The sequence below is a fragment of the Peromyscus californicus genome, unplaced genomic scaffold (assembly GCF_007827085.1).
Source record: "Peromyscus californicus insignis strain IS unplaced genomic scaffold, ASM782708v3 Scaffold_7__1_contigs__length_154581171, whole genome shotgun sequence".
NCBI classification, from domain to species: Eukaryota; Metazoa; Chordata; class Mammalia; order Rodentia; family Cricetidae; genus Peromyscus; species Peromyscus californicus.
In genome coordinates, this window is record NW_026294595.1 from 95391709 (window position 1) to 95411655 (window position 19947).

At 42.0% G+C, this 19947-nt stretch overlaps 1 protein-coding gene across 3 annotated transcripts in view; it reads left to right on the forward strand.

Annotated features, from left to right (window-relative positions):
* The first annotated feature begins 2435 nt into the window (after nt 1-2435).
* Nucleotides 2436-19947, forward strand: part of Tmem62 (transmembrane protein 62) — a 29448-nt gene continuing 11936 nt past the window's right edge. The window contains exons 1-10 of one of the 3 annotated variants that reach the window (XM_052726089.1): nt 2436-2567; nt 3242-3353; nt 4475-4635; nt 5919-5964; nt 8016-8157; nt 10232-10356; nt 10501-10623; nt 12852-13007; nt 15504-15663; nt 18785-18898. In XM_052726089.1, coding sequence (XP_052582049.1) covers nt 4596-4635; nt 5919-5964; nt 8016-8157; nt 10232-10356; nt 10501-10623; nt 12852-13007; nt 15504-15663; nt 18785-18898 — 906 coding nt within the window. In that variant the 5' untranslated portion in view covers nt 2436-2567; nt 3242-3353; nt 4475-4595. Of the gene's footprint in view, nt 2568-2755; nt 3014-3241; nt 3354-4474; nt 4636-5918; nt 5965-8015; nt 8158-10231; nt 10357-10500; nt 10624-12851; nt 13008-15503; nt 15664-18784; nt 18899-19947 lie in introns of those variants that run through there. The other 2 variants (XM_052726088.1, XM_052726087.1) reach the window with 2 other exon arrangements.

Below are 19947 nucleotides of genomic sequence, written 5' to 3' on the forward strand. Positions count from 1 at the left end.
AGAGAACCCACCTGCCTCTATTCTAATGCAGGGAATAAAGGGGCACAACACCATGCCCAGCTTTTTAAAATTAATTGTGAATTTTAATCGAGATTGTTATTATAATATTATATATAAAAAGTAGGGTGTTCTTTTGTTGGCTTTTGTTTGGTTGGTTAGACAGGATCTCATTATGGTGCCCTCCATGGCCTGGAACTTGCTATCGGTCTTCCCCAGGACTGTGACTAACGGCGTGCCACCGTGCCCAGCTGAGCGTTCATGCTTTCTGTGTATCTCAAGTTGGGTAAATTGTTCATCCCTCGCATAAGTTCATCCTAGCTATGATGTGATTTTTCTTTCATGATACTTTTTTTAATATTTATTTATTTACTATGCACACAGTGTTCTGCCTGCATATATCCCTGCAGGCCAGAAGAGGGCACCAGATTTCATTATAGATGGTTATAAACCATCATGTGGTTACTGGGAATTGAACTCAGGACCTCTGGAAGAACAGCCAGTGCTCTTAACCTCTGAGCCATCTCTCCAGCCCTCATGATATTTTTTAAAAACTTGTGTCTGACCTTTTTACTTCTATTCATAAACAAAATTAATTTATGTCATATGTCATACACTTTATAGACATGGCATGAATAGTTTTCTACTTGTGTTGTATAGCCCAGGCTGGCCTTGAACTCCTGACCTTCATGTCTATAACTTGCAAGTCAGATCATGTCTCTAATTTGCAAATTGGGATTATAGCTGGGTGGCACCACATTTATCTCCAGAATTTTTCATACACACACACACACACACACACACACACACACACACACACACACACATATATATATATATATATATATATTTGTGAGAATCTCTTACCTATGTATATTGGATGATAAAATTTAACCTTAAGTATTTCACTCAAATCCCTCCGAAATCCACCCTGAAATGTTTTGCCAGTCTAATCTCCCTTGATACCCCTGACCTTAAAGTTTATTCACACTTTATTTCCCATAAACACACTGTATAGTCTCACACTTCTGTGCTCTTGCATTGGTTGGTCCTTGGCCTAGAGTGTGTGTAATATGGTATCATACTATAAATTTCTAGGAAGTTTATTAGCCTGTTATTAACTTATTTTCATATCATTTTTTTTTTCAAAATTACTTTAAAGTTATCACATGTTATTCTCTTGTGTGTGTTAAAGTTTTTTTTGTTTTGTTTATTTGGGACAGGGTTACTCACTATGTAACCTTGACTGGCCTCTAACTCATAGAGATCAGCCTGCCTCTGTCTTCAATGTGCTGAGATTTTAGGCCTGAGTCACCATGCCTGGTTTATTTTCAAGATTTGTATTGTGGAACATTTACTACAGATTATTTCTAATATTTTTCTTTTCCTTTTACAGTTTTAATTTTTTTAAACATTTTTGTTGTTGTTATTTTTTTTTTTTTTTTTGAGACAGTGTTTCTTTTTGTAACCCTAGAACCCACTCTAGACCAGACTGGCCTGGAACTCAGAGATCCACTTGCCTCTGCCTCCTGAGTGCTGGAATTAAAGGTGTGCACCACCATCGCCCAGTAAACATTTTATCCTTATTGGCTGAAGAGATGCCTCAGTGGTTAAGAGTACTTGTTGCTCTTGTAGAGGACCCGGATTCAGCACTCAGCACATTCATAGTAGTTCACGACCATCTGTAACTCCAGTTCTAGGGGATCCAGTGCCCTCTTCTGGTCTCCATGGGCACTGCACACACATGGTGCACAGACATACAAGCAGGCAAAACACTCATGCACATAAAATAAAAATATTTTTAAAATGTTTTATAATTTTGTTTTGAGACAAGGTCTCTCTACATACCCCTGTCTATCTTGGAACTCATTATGTAGACCTGGCTGGCATCGAATTCACAGAGATCCGCCTGCCTCTGTCTCCCAAGTGCTGGGATTAAAGGCGTGCACCACCACACCCCACCTAAAAATATTTTATTTTTGTTTTTAATTATATGTGTGTCTCTGAGAACGGGTTTGTGCGATTCAGTGTCTACAGAGACCAGAAGAAGGCGAAGTATCCCCTGGAACTGGAGCCCCCTAATGTAGGTGCTGGGAACCCAGCTCTTATGCTTCCTTATGTTTTCTGTTTACATCAATGGCTTATTTTCCAGAGATGCCGAACGAATTGAAATTGGCATAAATTACAACATTGACAATATATTCCAAGGAAATAAATCTTTTAAAAGCACTTCGTATAAGAATTTTTTTTTTCTGAATAGCAATACGTAATAAAGAGTTGAAGGCCAACAATAACAGAGTGGTTAGATAAATTAAGGCCAGGACCAGAATCTAATTCTCCTTTTCTCCGCCTATAGGAAGCATTGACAAGCATACCACAGTGCCACAATACCATATAAGTGAGCACATATAAAATCAGGTTAAGGAAAAAGATAATTTTCACAAGATAAGAAATCCCGTGGGGCTATTTTATTCCAGGAGGATCCAGAGTGAGCCACCTGTCGCATTTGTATTTTAAGAGGCGTCCTCGCACATACTTTGATTCTCACAAGCATCCTGCACGCACGGAAGGTATCATTAACTTCGCTTTACAGGTGCAGAGGCCGCGCCCCGCGGAGGTCAGGGATGCCTGACCCTGGAGGAGCCAGGTGACGTGCTGCCTCCCGGCCACCCCCTCGCTTGGCTCTTCCTGATCCTCACTGCGCTGGCAAACGCGGGGGAGCCGGGCGGCGGGGCCGCGGAGGCCGGGGCTGGGGCGACGTGCGGCGGCTGCGGCGGCGGGCAGGCGGCCCTAGAGGCCGGAAGTGCGGGCCGGAGCGCACCGCGGCTGCGCCGCGATGGCCGGAGTGCTGGCCCTCCGGGTGGTGGCGGGACTGGCGGCGGCGGCGCTGGCCGCGCTGCTGTTGGAGCACTACGGCCTGGCTGGGCCGCCCTCGCCGCTGCCGAAGCCCCGAGACGTCCAGAGGCCGCACCCCGCCCCGGGATCAGGAGCCCACAACGTGTTCTGGGGTCTTCAGGTGACGCGGCTGGAGGCTGCGGGAGGCGAGGGAGGGCGCTGGGGCGGGCAGCCCAGCCCAGCAGGGGGCCTCTGTCGCGTTCGGACTGCAGGGTCAGCGCCCCGCTCGCTCCTTCCCCGGGGTTCCATGCTGCATCTCTTTTTTTTTCCCCTTCCGCACGCGAGAGCTGCTGGGCCACCCCTGTCCGTGAGGCTCTAAGTGACTCTGTCCAATGTCTGCTTTTGACAGATATCCGACATTCACCTGAGCAGGTTTCAAGATCCAGGCAGAGCGTTGGACTTAGAGAAGTTCTGTTCGGAAACTATTGACACCATTCAGCCTGCTCTTGTCCTGGCCACTGGTAGGGGAGATTCCTGTGCTGTGGTGGTAGTGTTCTGTGGTCCTTGGTGGTAGAATGGGCAGCAGCTGGTCGCTTGGGGGTGTTGGGAACGCTGTGGACGCAGCCCGCAGGGAGACCTTTGAGGTACAGGCAATTGGACTTTGTAATTGCCTTTACCGGTTGATAATGGAGTCAGGATCTAGGCTAAATGCTTTGCCATCTCATGGTTTTCTCAAAGCAGTAGGTATAAGCCTTGCGATGCACTTATGACCAGGTGTTATCTGCCATATTTGTGTCGTGTGTGTGTGTGTGTGTGTGTGTGTGTGTGTGTGTGTGTGTGTGTGTGTTGATGGTGGCTGATGTCCTGCAGAATTTGAGAATTAGGAGAAGTTCTTTAACCAGGAGTCAACAGTTCTCCTTTGCTAACTAACATTTTCTGTACAAAGAGGTTAACCTTATGTTTTCAGTTGGTTTGAGGATTCAAGAGACTTCATCCCTTGGTAGTTTCCAGATTACATTTCCTATACTCTTCCAACCTGGGCACGTGTTATCCAAAATTCTGGAGCAGAGAAAAAGCGCCAAGGTGTAGCTGTTCTTTTTATTGGGTGGTTCAGCTGCCACTCTCTACTGAAACACATTCTCTCTTAAGATGAGGTATCAGTCCTCAGATAATGAATAAGCCCCCTGTTTCAGGTGTTCTGTTTGCTTAGAAATTTTGGCATTGCATTGTTCAAACCGCACCTTCCATATTGGTTTTTGCTCTGGAAATAATGCTGCTTGGTCACAGCATAAATCTTGATTTGGGGTTTGGAAAACAAGTGTTGCAATAGGTAATAGTCACTTGCCAGAATGTTGCAACATCTCATAAAGGAGTCTCATTTAGTCTATTGATGAATTTTGTACTGTCCTCTTTAAGACATTTTTTACAACTCATTTCTAATATCACAATGGACTACGTAAACACTTGTTAACCTATAACAGTAGAGCCCTTGCTGAGACAGTCTTGTTAGTTTAAATGGCTCACTTTGGACATATGTGGACTCATAATTGATTTTATGTGTGTGTGCTGAGTAGTTGTAGAATTTGTGTTCCTTCAGCATGCTTGTTTGTTTGAGTCCCCTGGAGTTTATTTTACATTGCAGGTCAATTCTGTGTAAACCCACAGGAGACCTGACAGATGCCAAAACAAAGGAACACTTGGGATCCAGACAACATGAGGTAGAATGGCAAACCTACCAGAGAATTCTGAAGAAGACAAGAGTCATGGAAAAAACCAAGTGGCTGGATATCAAAGGAAATCATGGTAAAAGCCAAGAGCCAAATAGAATTAAGGGTGTGTGTGTGTGTGTTCCTTTCAGAAACATAGATTTTCTAGTTTAGATTATAAAGTTATAAAATGGGAACTTGTAACATAAATTTAGATGTAGTGAAGGCCATATGATATTACACATTTAACATATAATAGTAAAACTTCAGAGGCAGGTAGATCTCTGTGAGTTTGAGGCCAGCATAGTTTATATGGCGAGTTCTAAGGTGACAAAGCAAAACCCCGTCTCAAAAAGAAAAAAAAAAAATCCAAAACATTTAGATGTCACTCTGAGCCTTTCAGGTGAAAGTTGGTATGATGTTCTCTTCTTTACACAGAAGAAATAATTCTTCAGAAATTCTTGTGGGTAGATGTTTAAAAAACAAAACAAAACAACAAAACCCTACATTTTTCGAAGTGAAAAAAGCTAAATCTACATCTTCATACTGTATGATTCCATTTATATGACATTCAGGAAAAGATAAAACTATAGGCAGAAGACTGATTGTGGTTGCCAGAGGTAGGGATAGAAGGAGGAACTGATTTTAAGGGCATTAAGAAAATTTTGGGTGTGATTAAACTGCTCCATGTTGATTGTGGTCTTGGATACACCACTGTGTATTTGTCAAAATCCGTAGAACTGACTCTGAGAAGATGGCTCATTTGGTAGAGTGCTTGCCTAGTACGTGTGCTGCACTTAGTTGGATTCCCCGAAACTGCATAGTGGGTGTGGCAGCATTCCTGAGGGAGAGGTAAGAGCATCACAGACAGGTTCAAGGTCTTCTCTCTAGAATAGGCAGTTCCGGGCCAGCCTGGACTAGAGACTCTGTTTAAAAGCACTGGTGATGGATGTATAGATCAGGCATGGATTCATTTCTTTCTGCCTCTGTAATCCCATGATTAAAACAGCAGCAACATGACTGGTATGGTAGCACATGCCTGCTCTCTCAGCACCAGAGAGGCCGGAGCAGGATGAATGTGAGTTTGAGGCCAACGTGAGTACCTAGCAAGCTCTAGGCAAGCAGCAGCAGCAGTCTAGTCTTAGAACTTTCAAAGGGACTTGTTCTGATCAAAACTACAGTGTACCTACTATTCTTCAGTATAGTAGGTGCCTTAAAGCTTCCAGACAATCTGAGTTTGGTGAAATCACTGTTTCTAAAGATCCAGTTGAGTGGCACTCTGCCATTTAAAGTGTTACAGAAAGTACTGTATTCTTATGTCATTGACATGCTTGCATTTTTCTTTTTTGCATAGATGAATGTTTGCTTTTTTTCTTTTAGATGCATATAACATTCCAAGTCTGGAGAGCATCACGAATTATTACAGGTACCTGAATGAAAATGAATGTAATACAGACCGCTAAGTACAGTCTGTCAGAAGGAGGGTACGGTCCATTCAGTGAATGAATGAAATCATTTTTAGCAGATGAAATTTCTGTTTAAAGAACTTTGGCTAATTTAGGAAGTGAGCTTGTGTGTGTGTGTGCTCGTGCATGTGCATGTATGTTACAATCAGCCCTTTTAAAAATATTTTTCTCTGCTTTGATTCTTTTTAGATTTTGCTGTATTTCCTAGACTGGTCTGAAACTTCTAATTCTCCTTCTGGCCTCAGCCTTTCTTGTGCTAAGAGTGTAGGCATGAGCCACCATGCCTGGCTCTCTGTTTTCCTTCCTTCCTTCCTTCCTTCCTTCCTTCCTTCCTTCCTTCCTTCCTTCCTCCCTCCCTCCCTCCCTCCCTCCCTCCCTCCCTTCCTTCCTTCCTTCCTTTCTTTTCTTTCTTTTTTTTTCCGGAGCTGAGGACCAAACCCAGGGCCTTGTGCTTGCTAGGCAAGCGCTCTACCACTGAGCTTTTCTTTCTTTTGAAATAGTCTCACTATGTAGATCAGGCTGGCCTGGAACTCTCAGAGATCTGCCTGCCTCTACCTTAGGAATGCTGGGATTAGGGTGTGAGCTGCCACACCCAGCTTCCTTTAATTCCTTTGGTTTCACTCCTACAAAGTAGAAGTCATTTAGATCACAGCTTGTAGCTGGACTACTGAGGCCAGTGGGTTTTCAGAATACTGAGCTATTGATTCTGTCAGCCTCTGGAGTAGCCACAGAGACCAGTGGTCACCCATGGCTGTTTTATCCTTTCATCTGATTAATATAAACATTACATTTTCTTCATATGTCATGAATGTGACTTCGCCTGGGAACCTCTGTATTAGAAGCAGTCTCTAGGTTAAGTGTGTTGGGATACTTCTTTTGGGTGCAATTTCACTTTCAGCTCCAGGCTATTGAGGAGTTTTATTGTGCTTTGTCATTTCATCAAGGTCCTCCATGTTCATTAAGATCTCTTCACTAGTTGTGTGGTCTCAGGGATAGAAAAGCTATGCTAACAAATGGCCCCTGCCTTCAAGGAACTTATCTTCTATTAATAAGGGAGAGAAGGTGTGTCAGGAAAGCATTAGAAAAGAACGTGAAGGAATGGCTGATGAAATGCTGCATTGTTTGGTTCACGGGAGACCCATTACAAGAAGTTAGAAAAGGGTGGACACAGAGAAGGCCTTATAAAAAGGAGTGAAATGTTCTTAAAAGACGAGCTGTGGTTGCAGGTTCATTCCATTGGTTTTCTTTCTTTCTTTCTTTTCTTTTTTTTTAAAAGATTTATTTATTTATTTATTATGTATACAGAGTTCTGCCTACATGCATGCTTGCAGGTCAGAAGAGGGCACCAGATCTCATTACAGATGGTTGTGAGCCACCATGTGGTTGCTGGGAATTGAACTCAGGACCTCTGGAAGAACAGCCAGTGCTCTTAACTGCTGAGCCATCTCTCCAGCCCCCATTGGTTTTCAAACTTAGTGTGCAGATGATAGATTTTTAATAAAAATTCCCAAGATTTTCTCCAGGTGTTGGTTGTGCTGGGTATTGACCCCGGGGCTTCGTGCAAACCCAGCATGGTGGCACAGGCCTTTAATCCCAGCCCTTAGGAGGCAGAGGCAGGCAGATCTCTTGTGAGTTTGGGGCCAGCCTGGGCTACAGAGTGAGTTCCAGGCCAGCTAGGGCTACACAGTGAGACTCTGTCTCAAAAAAGACAAACAAACAAACAAAAAACAACAACAACAAAAAACCCCCACAACCCAATAAATAAATTAATGAAAAAAATGTGCATATCTCTTTCTCATGGCATGACTTAAAGTGATTCTGCCTTCCTGGGGGTGGTCCCTTGGCCAGGTGATTGATCTAGTCTAGTTGGAATATTAGGTCTCTGTTCAGACCAGAGGTTCTATCCTCTTGACTAGAAGGAGTTTTTTCTTGATGAGCTTTTATTTCTATTCTGACATGAAATTCACTCTTTTTATAATTGCACTGAAGTCATTCTGTCTGTATCTTCTAGGAAATATTCTGCTGTGCGTAAGGATGGCTCTTTCCATTATGTCCACAGTACTCCATTTGGCAACTACTCTTTCATCTCTGTGGATGCCACCCAAAGGCCAGGGCCTAAGAGACCCTATAATTTCTTTGGAATTTTAGATGAGGTATGAGTTGAAAAAGTTCACTTCCCTTTGAAGCTTACCTTGAATATTTTTGGACCATTTAGTTACCTTAAGCAAACATGTTCTTATCTAGATGTGCTGAAGAAAGATTTTACTGTTGTTACAAATATGTCTAGATGCTACTAGCTACTTCAAAATTGTTACTACTGACCCTATTGTTATTCAAAAAGTTGGGAAGGCAGCATCTCACTTTTTATATTTATTTAGCAAACATTTATTAAATATATATTAAGAATAGGCTGTATTCAGCAAGCTACAGAACATACAGCTTGGTATATTATATGATACATTGTTAAATCCCCACAATTGCCAATACTAGTTAGTGGTCTATATTTTTTCTAATAAGAGAACAACTTAAGCATTTTGGCAAGGCTAAGTGAAAACTGTTGTTTATAAAGGCCCGTCTGAGAAGCTTTCATTATGTCTTAGTACAACAAATGCCAGTTCCTTATTTGGTGAGCACATGCTCTTACATGAGATACATGTGCCTGTTTATAGGAGTAAAAGGAGCTAAGATCAAGTAAGTTCCTGAGTGTTTCATCTAGTATTAGAGCATATGACCAGTTCAGAGAAAAACTATAGTACATGCGGGATTTGCCAAGTACTGAAAGAGGTTCAGAGTTATGTGAAGGTTCTAGAAGTAAAGAATACAAGATAAAGTTATATTTTGTTTCCTAATTACCAAGTGCCTTTAGTGAGCTGGTGAACTTATATTAATTTTTTTTCCCTTAGAATAAGAGTTTTAAATATACAATGCACAGATCAAGTACATAACAATCAATTGTAGTGTTACCTAACACAGAATCCTTGCTCTTTTGTTATTATTTTAGATTTATTTATTTTGTCTTATGTGTATGAATGCATATATACCATGTGCATGCAGTGCCCATAGAAGCCAGAAGAGGGCATCAGATCTTCTGGAATAGGAGTTACAAATGGTGTGGGCCACCATGTGGGTGCTGGGAACTGAACTCAGGTCCTCTGTAAGAACAACAATTGCTCTTAACCACTGAGCCATCTCTCCAGCCCCTGAGTCTCCCTAGTCTTACCCTGGTTTTACCAAATTAGAAAGAGTAAGGTCCAGAAATTCATTACTATATGTATGTTATATACATTATAAGTGCATATTCTATATATGCAAATTATGTTTTGAAATCAGAGTCATGAGGTGTTTTAAATATGATAAAATACACTCATTTTGAGTGTCTGAAGAATTTACAAATGTGTATGCTGTTATAGCTTTCTCACAGTCAAGGCTTAGGACTTGTCTACCACCCTAGGAAGTTTTCTTGTAGAATCTGTCTTTATTCCCATGGTACAAGGGATTGATTTTCTACCGACATGGCTTTGTTTATTCCAAAGTTTTAGGTAAATGTGATCCTACATTATGCACTGTTGGGTTTGTCTTCTTATCCTCAGTGTGATGCTTCTGAGATGTGTGTACGTGGTTGTGTCTGTCGGTAGTTCTTCCCTTCTTACTGCTGAGTAGTATTCCATTGTGTGGGTATATTATACTTTGTTGGAGTTTCTAATATTTGACTATATTGAGTAGAGATGTTAAGAACATTTAGGTTTGTCTGTGGGCATATAACGTGTATGTTTAGAATTTTGGCGTAGTCTCTTTTAGGAATTGTGATGTAGTAGCATACAAAACTAAAAAGATTAGTTGTCTCATTAAGGGGATAATTATTCTCCCCCATTCTGGACACTGGGGATTGAACCCAGGGCCTTATTCTTTCTGCTAGGCAAAAGCTCTACCCCTGAGCCACATTCCTAGCCCTGAAAAGAGTAACTAACTTTTTTTTCAGTTTCATATACATCAAATGCAGGTAGTGCTTGTCCTGCATACTACAGTCATCTCAGAATCAAGCGGACTATAATGTAAATGAAAACAGTTTGAAACTGACAGATTCATTTAGGTCATTACCTAGTAGAATTGGGGCCATAGAGACAATGTGCTTATTGTTATAAACTTTAGGGGAAATGTTTAACCTGTTGGCATTGGATTTTAGCCTGAGCCCCAATTAAAGATCCTTCCATTTTTCTCCCGTTTCAGAAACAAATGGAGGAACTACTATCATTCTCCAAGAAAAGTAGTCAGAGCAACCAGACCATTTGGTTTGGACACTTTACAACATCTACTATCGTTTCTCCATCCCCAGGGATTCGGACAGTAATGAGGTGAGGCAGACCTCTAGACCTGAACTGGTTTTTTCCGGTTATTTCCCATTGCTGAACCCACTTGCTTTTCTGAAGAGGCTTTCTTATTAATTTGGCATGCAGTTTGTCTTTGTTCATTTATTCTGTTTATTTTTCATTGTTTAGTTCGGCCACAGCTTATTTGTGTGGGCACCTCCACACACTTGGTGGACTGATGCCCGTTTTACACACTCGTCACTTTACAGGCACTTTGGAACTTGAGGTGGGAGACTGGAAAGACAATAGAAGGTAAGGAAACTTCCCTACAAATGAAGTTTACACACATTTTGCTAAAACAGTGACACTTTCTTATTGATATGATGGGTGATCCCAGGAAAAAAATTGTGGTAATTCTGTTGTTTTGGTTTGTTATTTTGGAGGATAGTTCTCACTAGGTAGCCCTGGCTAACCTTTAATCCTTCTGCCTCAGCCTCCCAAGTGCTGGGATTACAAGTGTATACCAGCCCTGATTGAATATTTGTTCATTTTTTGTTTTGTTTTGTTTTCTGAGACAGAGTTTCTCTGTGTAACAGCCCTGGCTGTCCTGGAACTCTTTTTGTAGCACCAGCTGGCCTCTCACAGAGATCCACCTGCCTCTGCCTCCTGAGTACAGGGATTAAAGGCCTGTGCCACCACCACCTGGCTATTAAAGTAACATGTATGTCTCAATTTCTTTGCTTATTGCTGTGATAAAATACTCAGACAAAGCTGCTTAGGGAGGAAGTTTATTCTGGCTCAAGGTGACAGACCATCATGCTGAGGAAATCAAGGCAGGAGTCTGACGCAGCCGATCACATCGTATCCACAGTCATGCTATCGTATCACAGAATGCTCAGCTCCCTTCACTTACGTCATCCTTGATCCCAGCCAGAAAATAGCGCCCACAATAGGGTGGGGGTGGGAGTTCTTCCCACTTCACTTAACAGAATCAAAATATTCCCCCACAAATGCCCAGAAACCCATATCAGGTGACTCTAGGTTCTGTCAAGTTGTTAGTTAATATGTATCTAGCAATCTTTCCCATTATGTAAAACCTTGTTATAACAGTGACTTTTTAAAATTAATTACTTTATTTTTTTATTAGATGTACTCATTTTATTTTATGTGAGTGTTTTGCCTGCATGCATATATGTGCACCATGTGCATGCATGGTGCCTGCAGAGGTGAGAAGGAGAACAGATCTCTTGGAACTGGAGCGAGGGATGGTTGTGAATCACCATGTAGGTGTTGGGAACTGAACCCAGGTCCTCTGCAAGAGCAACAAGTGTACTTAACCACTGAGCCATCTCTCCAGCCCCTGTAGCACTGATGTTTACCATCACTATGCCATGTAAATTTTAAGACACGTCCATTAGAATGTAGGGTTGTTTCTTTCTTTTATTTCTTTTGAGGCACACTCTCAATATATAGCCCCTAACTAGCCTGATACTGGCTGTTTAGACTAGGCCAATCTAGCAACTGTAGTAGTCCATTTCCTGTGCCTCCTGAGTGCTGGACCACAGGCATACACCACCGTATTTGGCTTTTTTTTTTTTTTTTAAAGCGTGGTTCACTCTGTAGCCTAGGCTAGCCTCAAATTCACCATCTTCTTGACTCATCCTTTCAAGGGCTGCGTTTACAGATAGGAGCCACCACAACTGGGTTACTATGTAATTTTAAACTCCAGTGTTCATAAGAAGTGTAAAAGAGTTTAACAGTGTCCAAATCTCACCATTAAAAACATGGTATTGGTGTGGACTGGTCTATGGACCAGACTCTCAGGTGCACTGGGACTGGAAATTTTTTCCCTTGAATTTTGTTGCTGACATTCTAGTTATTGTTGTAATAATAATTTAAATTCTTCATATAAATGAGAGTCCATATTTAATGTAGCATTGTTGATGGAGTGAAGAATGCCGTATCTTATGATATACACCTCCGGTTCAAAATAGTCTTAAAAGCACTGTTTAAAATAAAGTGAACTAATTTCAAAGGCATTTATTTTGAAATCAAAGAGTGCAGGCATTGTTCTGGGACACCATTAGACTCATTACCTCAGTCAGAGCCCAGCCGAGCTGGCAGGTGTGAAGGACAAAGCTGTAGGAAAGAGGGAAGGAGCCGGGAACCACCTCACTCTGTATCAAGTTATCGTATAAAAAGTGCTAGTTTTGTGGGGGTTTTGTTTGTTTTTTTTTTACATTTGTTCTGTGTTTACTTTCAAATCCCTCCCCCTCTTTTTGAGACAGGGTCTCATGTAGCCCAGGCTAGCCTTGTAGCTCACTATCTAGCCAAGGATGACCACAAACTTCTGATCCTCCTGCCCCTACCTCCTGAGTGTCAGGATTACAGGTGTGTGCGTCACACCTGACCCCTGGTTTGAGAACCCAGAGCTTCCTGTATATTAGGCAAGCACCCCACCAACTGAGCTACATCCTTAGTCTACCTTCAAGCTTAGAATAAGAAGTAACTGAATTCCCTTACTCTCCTATGGCTTCCAGGTACCGGATCTTTGCCTTTGATCACGACCTCTTTAGCTTTGCGGATGTAACCTTTGACAAGTGGCCGGTGGTTCTGATCACCAATCCCAAATCACTCCTCTATAGTTGTGCTAAACATGAACCGCTAGAAAGACTCTTCCATTCAACACACATCAGGTATGCTTCAGTGGTTCAGAATTTACTTTATTTAGTACCTTATAGTCTGTATTTATTTATTCATATTTATTAGTTATTTGCAGGGCTGGGGATCAAATTAGGGTCTTATATGTTATAGTCCACGCCAGAAAGTTGCAGACCACTACAGTTAAGGACAAAGGAGAGCCCTTTCAGCCTTTAAGCCTGAAGATCTCTAGGAGAGTTTATAAAGTCAAAGCCAGAATTATACCCTGGCAGAGGCCAGCAGGGGGGAAAATGTTTCAAAACGTTCAGTTCAGTTCATTAAAACAATGGCGCGGCTGCCTGGGATGAGTCTGCTCAGCAGGGTGTGCTTGGTGGGGGCTGGGGAGCAGTGGGGAAGCACAGGACCCGGAGTTAGCTGAAAATAGGACCGAGCAGAGATACTTCCCGGTGGCGTTTCATGGTTCCTATGAACCAGCTGCTCTGCCACAAAGCCTCAGCCCCACATATCCTACTTTTAGAAATTTGTATTATACATCGGAATTCTCCCCCCCCCATTTTGCTGAATAACCTGCCAAAAAAGCAGGTTGTATAATCCTGATGAAATTCAAAATATAGTTTATGTATAGATTTGGTGACGTTTGTTAAAATAATTCTTTTTTTTTTTTCTTTTTTTGTTTTGCAAGACAAGGTTTCTCTGTGTAGCCTTGGCTGTCCTGGAACTCACTCTGTAGACCTCGCTGGGCTCGAACTCACAGAGACCTGCCTGCCTCTGCCTCCTTAGTGCTGGTATTAAAGGCATGCGCTACTACAGCCTGGCGGTTAATAGAATTCTAATGAAACATTATTTTTGGAAAACATCTTTCAAATGTAAGATCACTTTAAAAAATATATTCTTTTAAATTTTATTTTGAAAAGTAATCTAAGCCAGGCATGGTGACAGCATCTGAGAGGCTGAGGCAGATACAAGCAATCCAAAATCATAGCTCTAGGAGAGCTCAGGGATGGGAGGAGAAGTGTGCCTGCCCATTTCTGTTTTTTCTTTCTTTCTTTTTTTTTTTTTGGTTTTTCGAGACAGGGTTTCCCTGTGTAGCTTTGTGCCTTTCCTGGAACTCACTTGGTAGCCCAGGCTGGCCTTGAACTCACAGAGATCCGCCTGGCTCTGCCTCCTGAGTGCTGGGATTAAAGGCGTGCGCCACCACTGCTCCGGCATGCTTGCCCATTTCTAAAGGGCTATTGTGAGCACTTCTGAGCAGTCCTTACAAGCTGTCTCCAAATAGACAGGTTTGAATATTGTTCTCATCATAAGCCACAGGCTACGCAAATTCCTGTCTTTGTTTGTACACAGAGAACATACCACAATTTAACTACTTTGCTTTTTTATTTATGAAATATTAGGGTTGTTCTTATTTGAGAATGAACATCTGGTTAAAGTATGTTGTGTTCTTCCCTTGCTTGATGATATGTTGTAGAAGTGGGTGAAATTTTTTAGGAATGTAAAATTTTACTTATTATTTTTTATTTGGGGGAGGAGCATGCAGCTGTCGTAGCATGCCTGCGGAGGTCAGAGGACAACTTTCAGGAGTTGGTTCTCTCCTTCCACCATGTGGATACTGAGGCTTGAACCCACGTCATCAGGCTTGGTGGGAAGCCTCTTTATCCACTGTGCCGTCTCAGCAGCCCTCTCATATGAATGGGGATGAAGACTGTCTGATTACGTTTTTATTTTTGGAGCTAAACAAATTACTCTCTCTCCCTCTCCCTCTCCCTCAGCCAGGGTCTCTTTATGTAGCCCTGGCTATCCTGGAACTCACTATATGAACTAGACTTGGCCTCTGCCTCTGGATTGCTGGGATAAAAGGCATGTGACACCGCATCTGGTCATCAATCATATTTTTAATGGCATCTGGATGTCAGTGCTAGGTGTTATCTCAAAGGCCTGACGGCTTAGCTCTGGTTACGGCCTTGCTTTTTCTGGGCAGTACATCAGGAACCAAATCAATGACTCATAGGCTTGACATTGGATTAACAGGGTGTAGTACATACTTGGTATTCTCTTCCTAAGAGTAAAACCAGGAATTCAGGAATTCCTTCAGAAAGAATTTTTTAATAATTTATTTATTTATTTATTTATTTTTCTATTATCAGCTTGATACAGTATAAATTCTTATCCTAATAGTGAAATGTTTCAGAAAGAATTTTTAATCTACTCTAGGTAGATTTGTGAAAAGAAACTGATTTTGCTTTCTGAAAAAATGTAAGAATAGTTTCTGGGGCTTGGGGTATAATTCTGTGGTAGAAGCTTGCCTAGCATGTCCTTAACATAACAAAAAAAAAAGAAAGAAAGAAAGAAAGAAAAAAGAGGAGTAGTTTCTAATTTCTTAGCAGTTCATTGCCGAATTGTACAAGGTCTTTTTGGTCGTGCAGTGTGGCTCCGCCTGCACCCAGATGCCCTCAGGTTACAGTACAGTTGTTCTCTATGAAAACAATGTCCTGTACCTAAAATCATGCATTTTCTGTATGCTCTCATTTTAGAGTACTGGCCTTTTCCTTATCCCCCATCACTTCCGTCACTGTTAAGATTGATGGAGTTAATGTAGGCCAGGCTGTTCATCTGTCTGGTCCTATCTTCATACTGAAGTGGAACCCTAAAAACTACAGTAATGGGACACACACCATAGAAGTATCCGTCCAGGTAAATCAGTCACTTTTAGTTTGTTGTGTTATTAATTGGGCCCTTGCTACAGTGAACTCTGATTTGGATTTTATTGCTAGTCAGTTGGTAATGAACAAATTTGATAAACAGTAAACGTTAGAATACAGGATATTTAGCTTGTTCGCTTGGAAGTTACATTTTATTTATCTATTTTATGTGTCTAGGCAGGGAGAACTAAGCACCATGATGCAAGTATGGAGGTTAGAAGACAATTTGTGGGAGTTGGTTCTCATTCAGACATACCATGTGGGTCATGAGACTCTAACTCAGGTTTAGGCTTGGTGGCAAGCACCTTTACCACTAAGCCATCTCACTGGCCCCAAACGTTTTCTTGTTCCTGGTGCCCTGCCTCCTCCCACCTTTATCCCCAGGCAATCACTGATCTGTTTTCAGTCTTACATTTATAACTTTAAAAAATTAATCTGCTAAGGCCTGGTTAGGTGGCACATACATGTAATTCTAACTAATCAGGAGACTGAGGGAAGAGCACCATGAGTTTGAGGTCAGCCAGGTAATATAAGATACTATCTCAAAATAATTCAGTCTACCCGATATTAAATAGGTAACTTGGTTCTTTGACTCATTAATGGTAAAATTTTGTCCTTTTAAATACATCACACTAGGTAGGTATGGTTGTGCGTGTGTGTGTGTGTGTGTGTGTGTGTGTGTGTGTGTGTGTATGGTTGATTCAAATCAGAATCCAAATAAGAGGCTCACACAATTGCAATGAGATGAATAGTTTCTTCCTTTATTATTTTTTTCTTTTTTTTGCTTTTGCTTTTTTGAGACAGGGTTTCTCCACGTAGCCCTGGCTGTCCTGGAACTCTCTCTGTAGACGAGACTGGCCTCGAACTCAGAGATCCGCCTGCCTGGCAATTTCTTCCATTTCTTTTAGGGTGCAGACCCTCTCCTCACCCCTGCTTTATTGTCCTCCTCCTTCTCACCTTATCTTGTAAAAAAGATTTCCCATTTTCATGGATGTGATCTGTATATGTGTGTATGCATGGTTGTGTGTGTCCTTGCAGGAACACATGCATATGGGTGTGCATGCATGTGAAGGTGCTTGGTTGATGCTGGGAATTATCCTTATTTGTTCTTCCATCTTATTCATTGAGATGGGGTGTGAGTGTCACAGCTCTGGAGGGAAAGGTCTCCTGACTTGTTGGGAAGTCAGGCTGTATCTAGAGCTGCAACAGGACAGCTCTGGAGGCTGGAGCCGCAGTAAGACAGCTCAGCTCTGGAGGGAGAGGTATCCTGACTTGTCGGGAAGTCAGGTGATACCTGAATCTGGGGTGCAGTGGGGGATGGTCTCCCCACAGGATATAGCAATCCTGCTCCTCTCCTAGAGAGAGCCCTTACAGCTGAGCTTTGCAAACTCCGCCCTCCCTCCCCCAAGGGGGCTTCCCAGCAGAGCTTCTTCTCTCCCACCAAAGGTGTTGCTTCTTCGGCTTCACTCTGCTAAAGAGGAAACCCCTACAGAAATGTAGCAATCTCCTCTGGCTCTGGCTGAAAAGTTGTTACTTTTTTCTGCTCCGTCCCCTAAGGAAATGTCCCAGGCAAGATTCTGATCTGCTGCGGGTGAAAGATCTTCACCCAACTCTTTTGAGAAAGAGATTTATTTGGGAAAGAGGAGTCCAGGAGAGTGGTTGCATCTGCCAGGGTGGGAAAGTACAGCCCACAACTGAACAGGCAGAGGGTCTTATGTAGGACTTCTTAGGGGCGGAGTTTCTCCTGGGAGAAGATTTCTTGCTCAGGGATTGGTTAGTTTTCTTGGTCAGGGGTAGAGTTGGCTTTGATTTCAGGGCCAAACTGTGTTTCTTTCACTGGTCCTTTTTAGCCTGTTGGCTCCAATTTCAGGGTCAGGGCGTATTTCTTTCACTGGCTCTAATTCTTGGGACAAAGTGTGGTTTTTTTGGCTCTGGTTTCAGGGTCAGGGTCTGTTTCTTTGGTTCTGGGTTCAGGGCTAAAGTGTTTCTTTCTTAGGGCCAGGGTGGGTTTCTTTCACTAGCTCTGGTTTCAGGACCAGGGTGAGTTTCTTTGGCTGGCCCCTTTTCCCTACACAGGGTCTCTCAATCAAAGCCAGAGCTTACAGATCTGTCTCCCTAGCTTGAGGATTCCACTTCTGACTTCTGAGGTTGGAATTATAGGCAGGCAGACCATTATGCCCACTCAATTTATATGAGTTTTTGGTATCAGTTCAAATACCTTGTGCACAAAGACTTCAGTCACTGAAGTCCACTTCCTCAACCACTACTTTGTTTTTTGAGGCAGGGTCTCTCACTGATGTGACTAAATTGACCAGCCAGAGCCAGTGAATTCTGGGGCTCAACCTCTCTTCCCGCGCCCCCCCCTCCAGAACTGCGGTTACAGATATATTTGTTTGCTTGACTGACTATTTACTTATTTATGTTTGTATGTGTTTGTGTCAGTGTAAGTGTGTGCCAGCATGTGCACCTGTACATGCACAGAGGCTTGAAAAAGGTGTGTCATTTCCCTCAGAGCTGGAGTTAAAAGGCATTTGCAGGGTACGAAGCTTGCCATGTGAGTGGTCATTTCCAAACCCTAGTCTTCATGATTATGTCATCTCTACAGCCCATTTCTGGCTTTTTGCATGGATTCTGGGGATTGAATTTGGGGATTGCTTTAGCAGCAGCATTTTACCAACTGAGTCATCTCTGTAGCCCTTCCCGTATTCTCCTCTTCCTCCTCTTTCTTTTCTCCTCCTCCTCCTCCTCCTTTTTTAACACAGGATCTCACTATATAGTTCTGGCTGGAGCTCACTCTGTAGCCCAGGCTGGCCTCGAACTCACAGAGATCTGCCTGCCTCTGCCTCCCAAGTGCTGGGATTAAAGGTGTGCACCACCCTCTCGCTCTCTAGTTCTCATTTTCCCTTCTCCTTACTGAGCCCTGCCTCAGCTTCTCCTGAGTGTAGCTCCTCAGCCCACCTCCTTCAGATTCAGCCTTCAGCTTTAGTGTGGGAAGACAAGGCTGGTCCTCAAGCCCAGGAAACCTTTGTTGTTGAGAAATGGTAAATAGGTGTATAATCAGAACTCACACATATTTATGCCTGTAAGTTGCTTCTCGGCTCGTTTCTACCTAGGATTATGCTGGAAGAAGTAAGAGTGTTCAGCACATCTTTTCTGCTCAAGAGAACTCTCATCTCACATTTGATCCTTTGGCGTCATTTATTCTCCTTACTGACCACTACATTGTGGTAAGTCAATTCAGTGAAATGTTACTTGTGTGTGTTTGCTTTGTTTTTACTGGAGTGTGTTTGCTTTTGTTTTTACTAGATTTGGTAAATTCACAGATCTAAATAATGTAGTTATGTGTCAAGAAAACCAAACCTTATAAAACAAAGATTACTGTTTATCTATAAGAATAAAATGTTTTGTGCGTATATGGTAGGGGTGCATATACCATGGCATTTGTGTGGAGGTCAAAGGGTAACTCCCTGGAGTTGGTTCTCTCCTTCCACTGTATGGATCCATCCTAAGGATTGAATTCATGTCATCAAGCTTGTTGGCAAGTGACTTTACTGCTGAGCCATCTCACCAACCCAGGCATTTCTTTTCTTTTCTTTAATTTTATGAAGGTTTACTTATTTTTTTTTACTGTGTATGAGTGTTTTGCCTGAATGTATATATGTGTACCATGTGCATGCCTGGTTCCCTTGGAGGTCAGAAGAGAGCATCAGATCCCCTGGAACTGGCTAGTAATCAAACCTGGGTCCTCTGGAAGAACAGCCAGTGCTCTTAACTGCTGAGCCATATCTCCAGCCCCAAGAACTTTTTTTTAAACTATTTTCTTACATTTGTTTGTGTGTATATGTGCATTTTTATTCTTTATTGATTTTTGAGGCAAAGTCTTACTGTGTTTTTTAGGGTAGCTGTGGACATTTGAAGTCAAGCAATCTTCCTGCCTCAGCCTCCTGAGTACATAGATTATACAAGTGCACACCACTGTGCCTGACTATATTTCATAATATGACATTAGCTGTGTTATAGTAAGATATATATGAATACATTAATATATGCTTTAATTAAATACTTAACTCAATATGTTAAGCCTTATTTAGGACATCATAAAATGAATGTATATTTTATTTAACCAATTCCTTATTTTAAATTATTTCTAGTTTTTTCTCTATTATACAAATAATTTATTTCAGCCAAGCTTTTCTATTGTTTCTAATGTAAGTTTCCTATGATAAATTCCTACAACTGAAGGCACACTATTTTTAATACAATGACATAATCTATT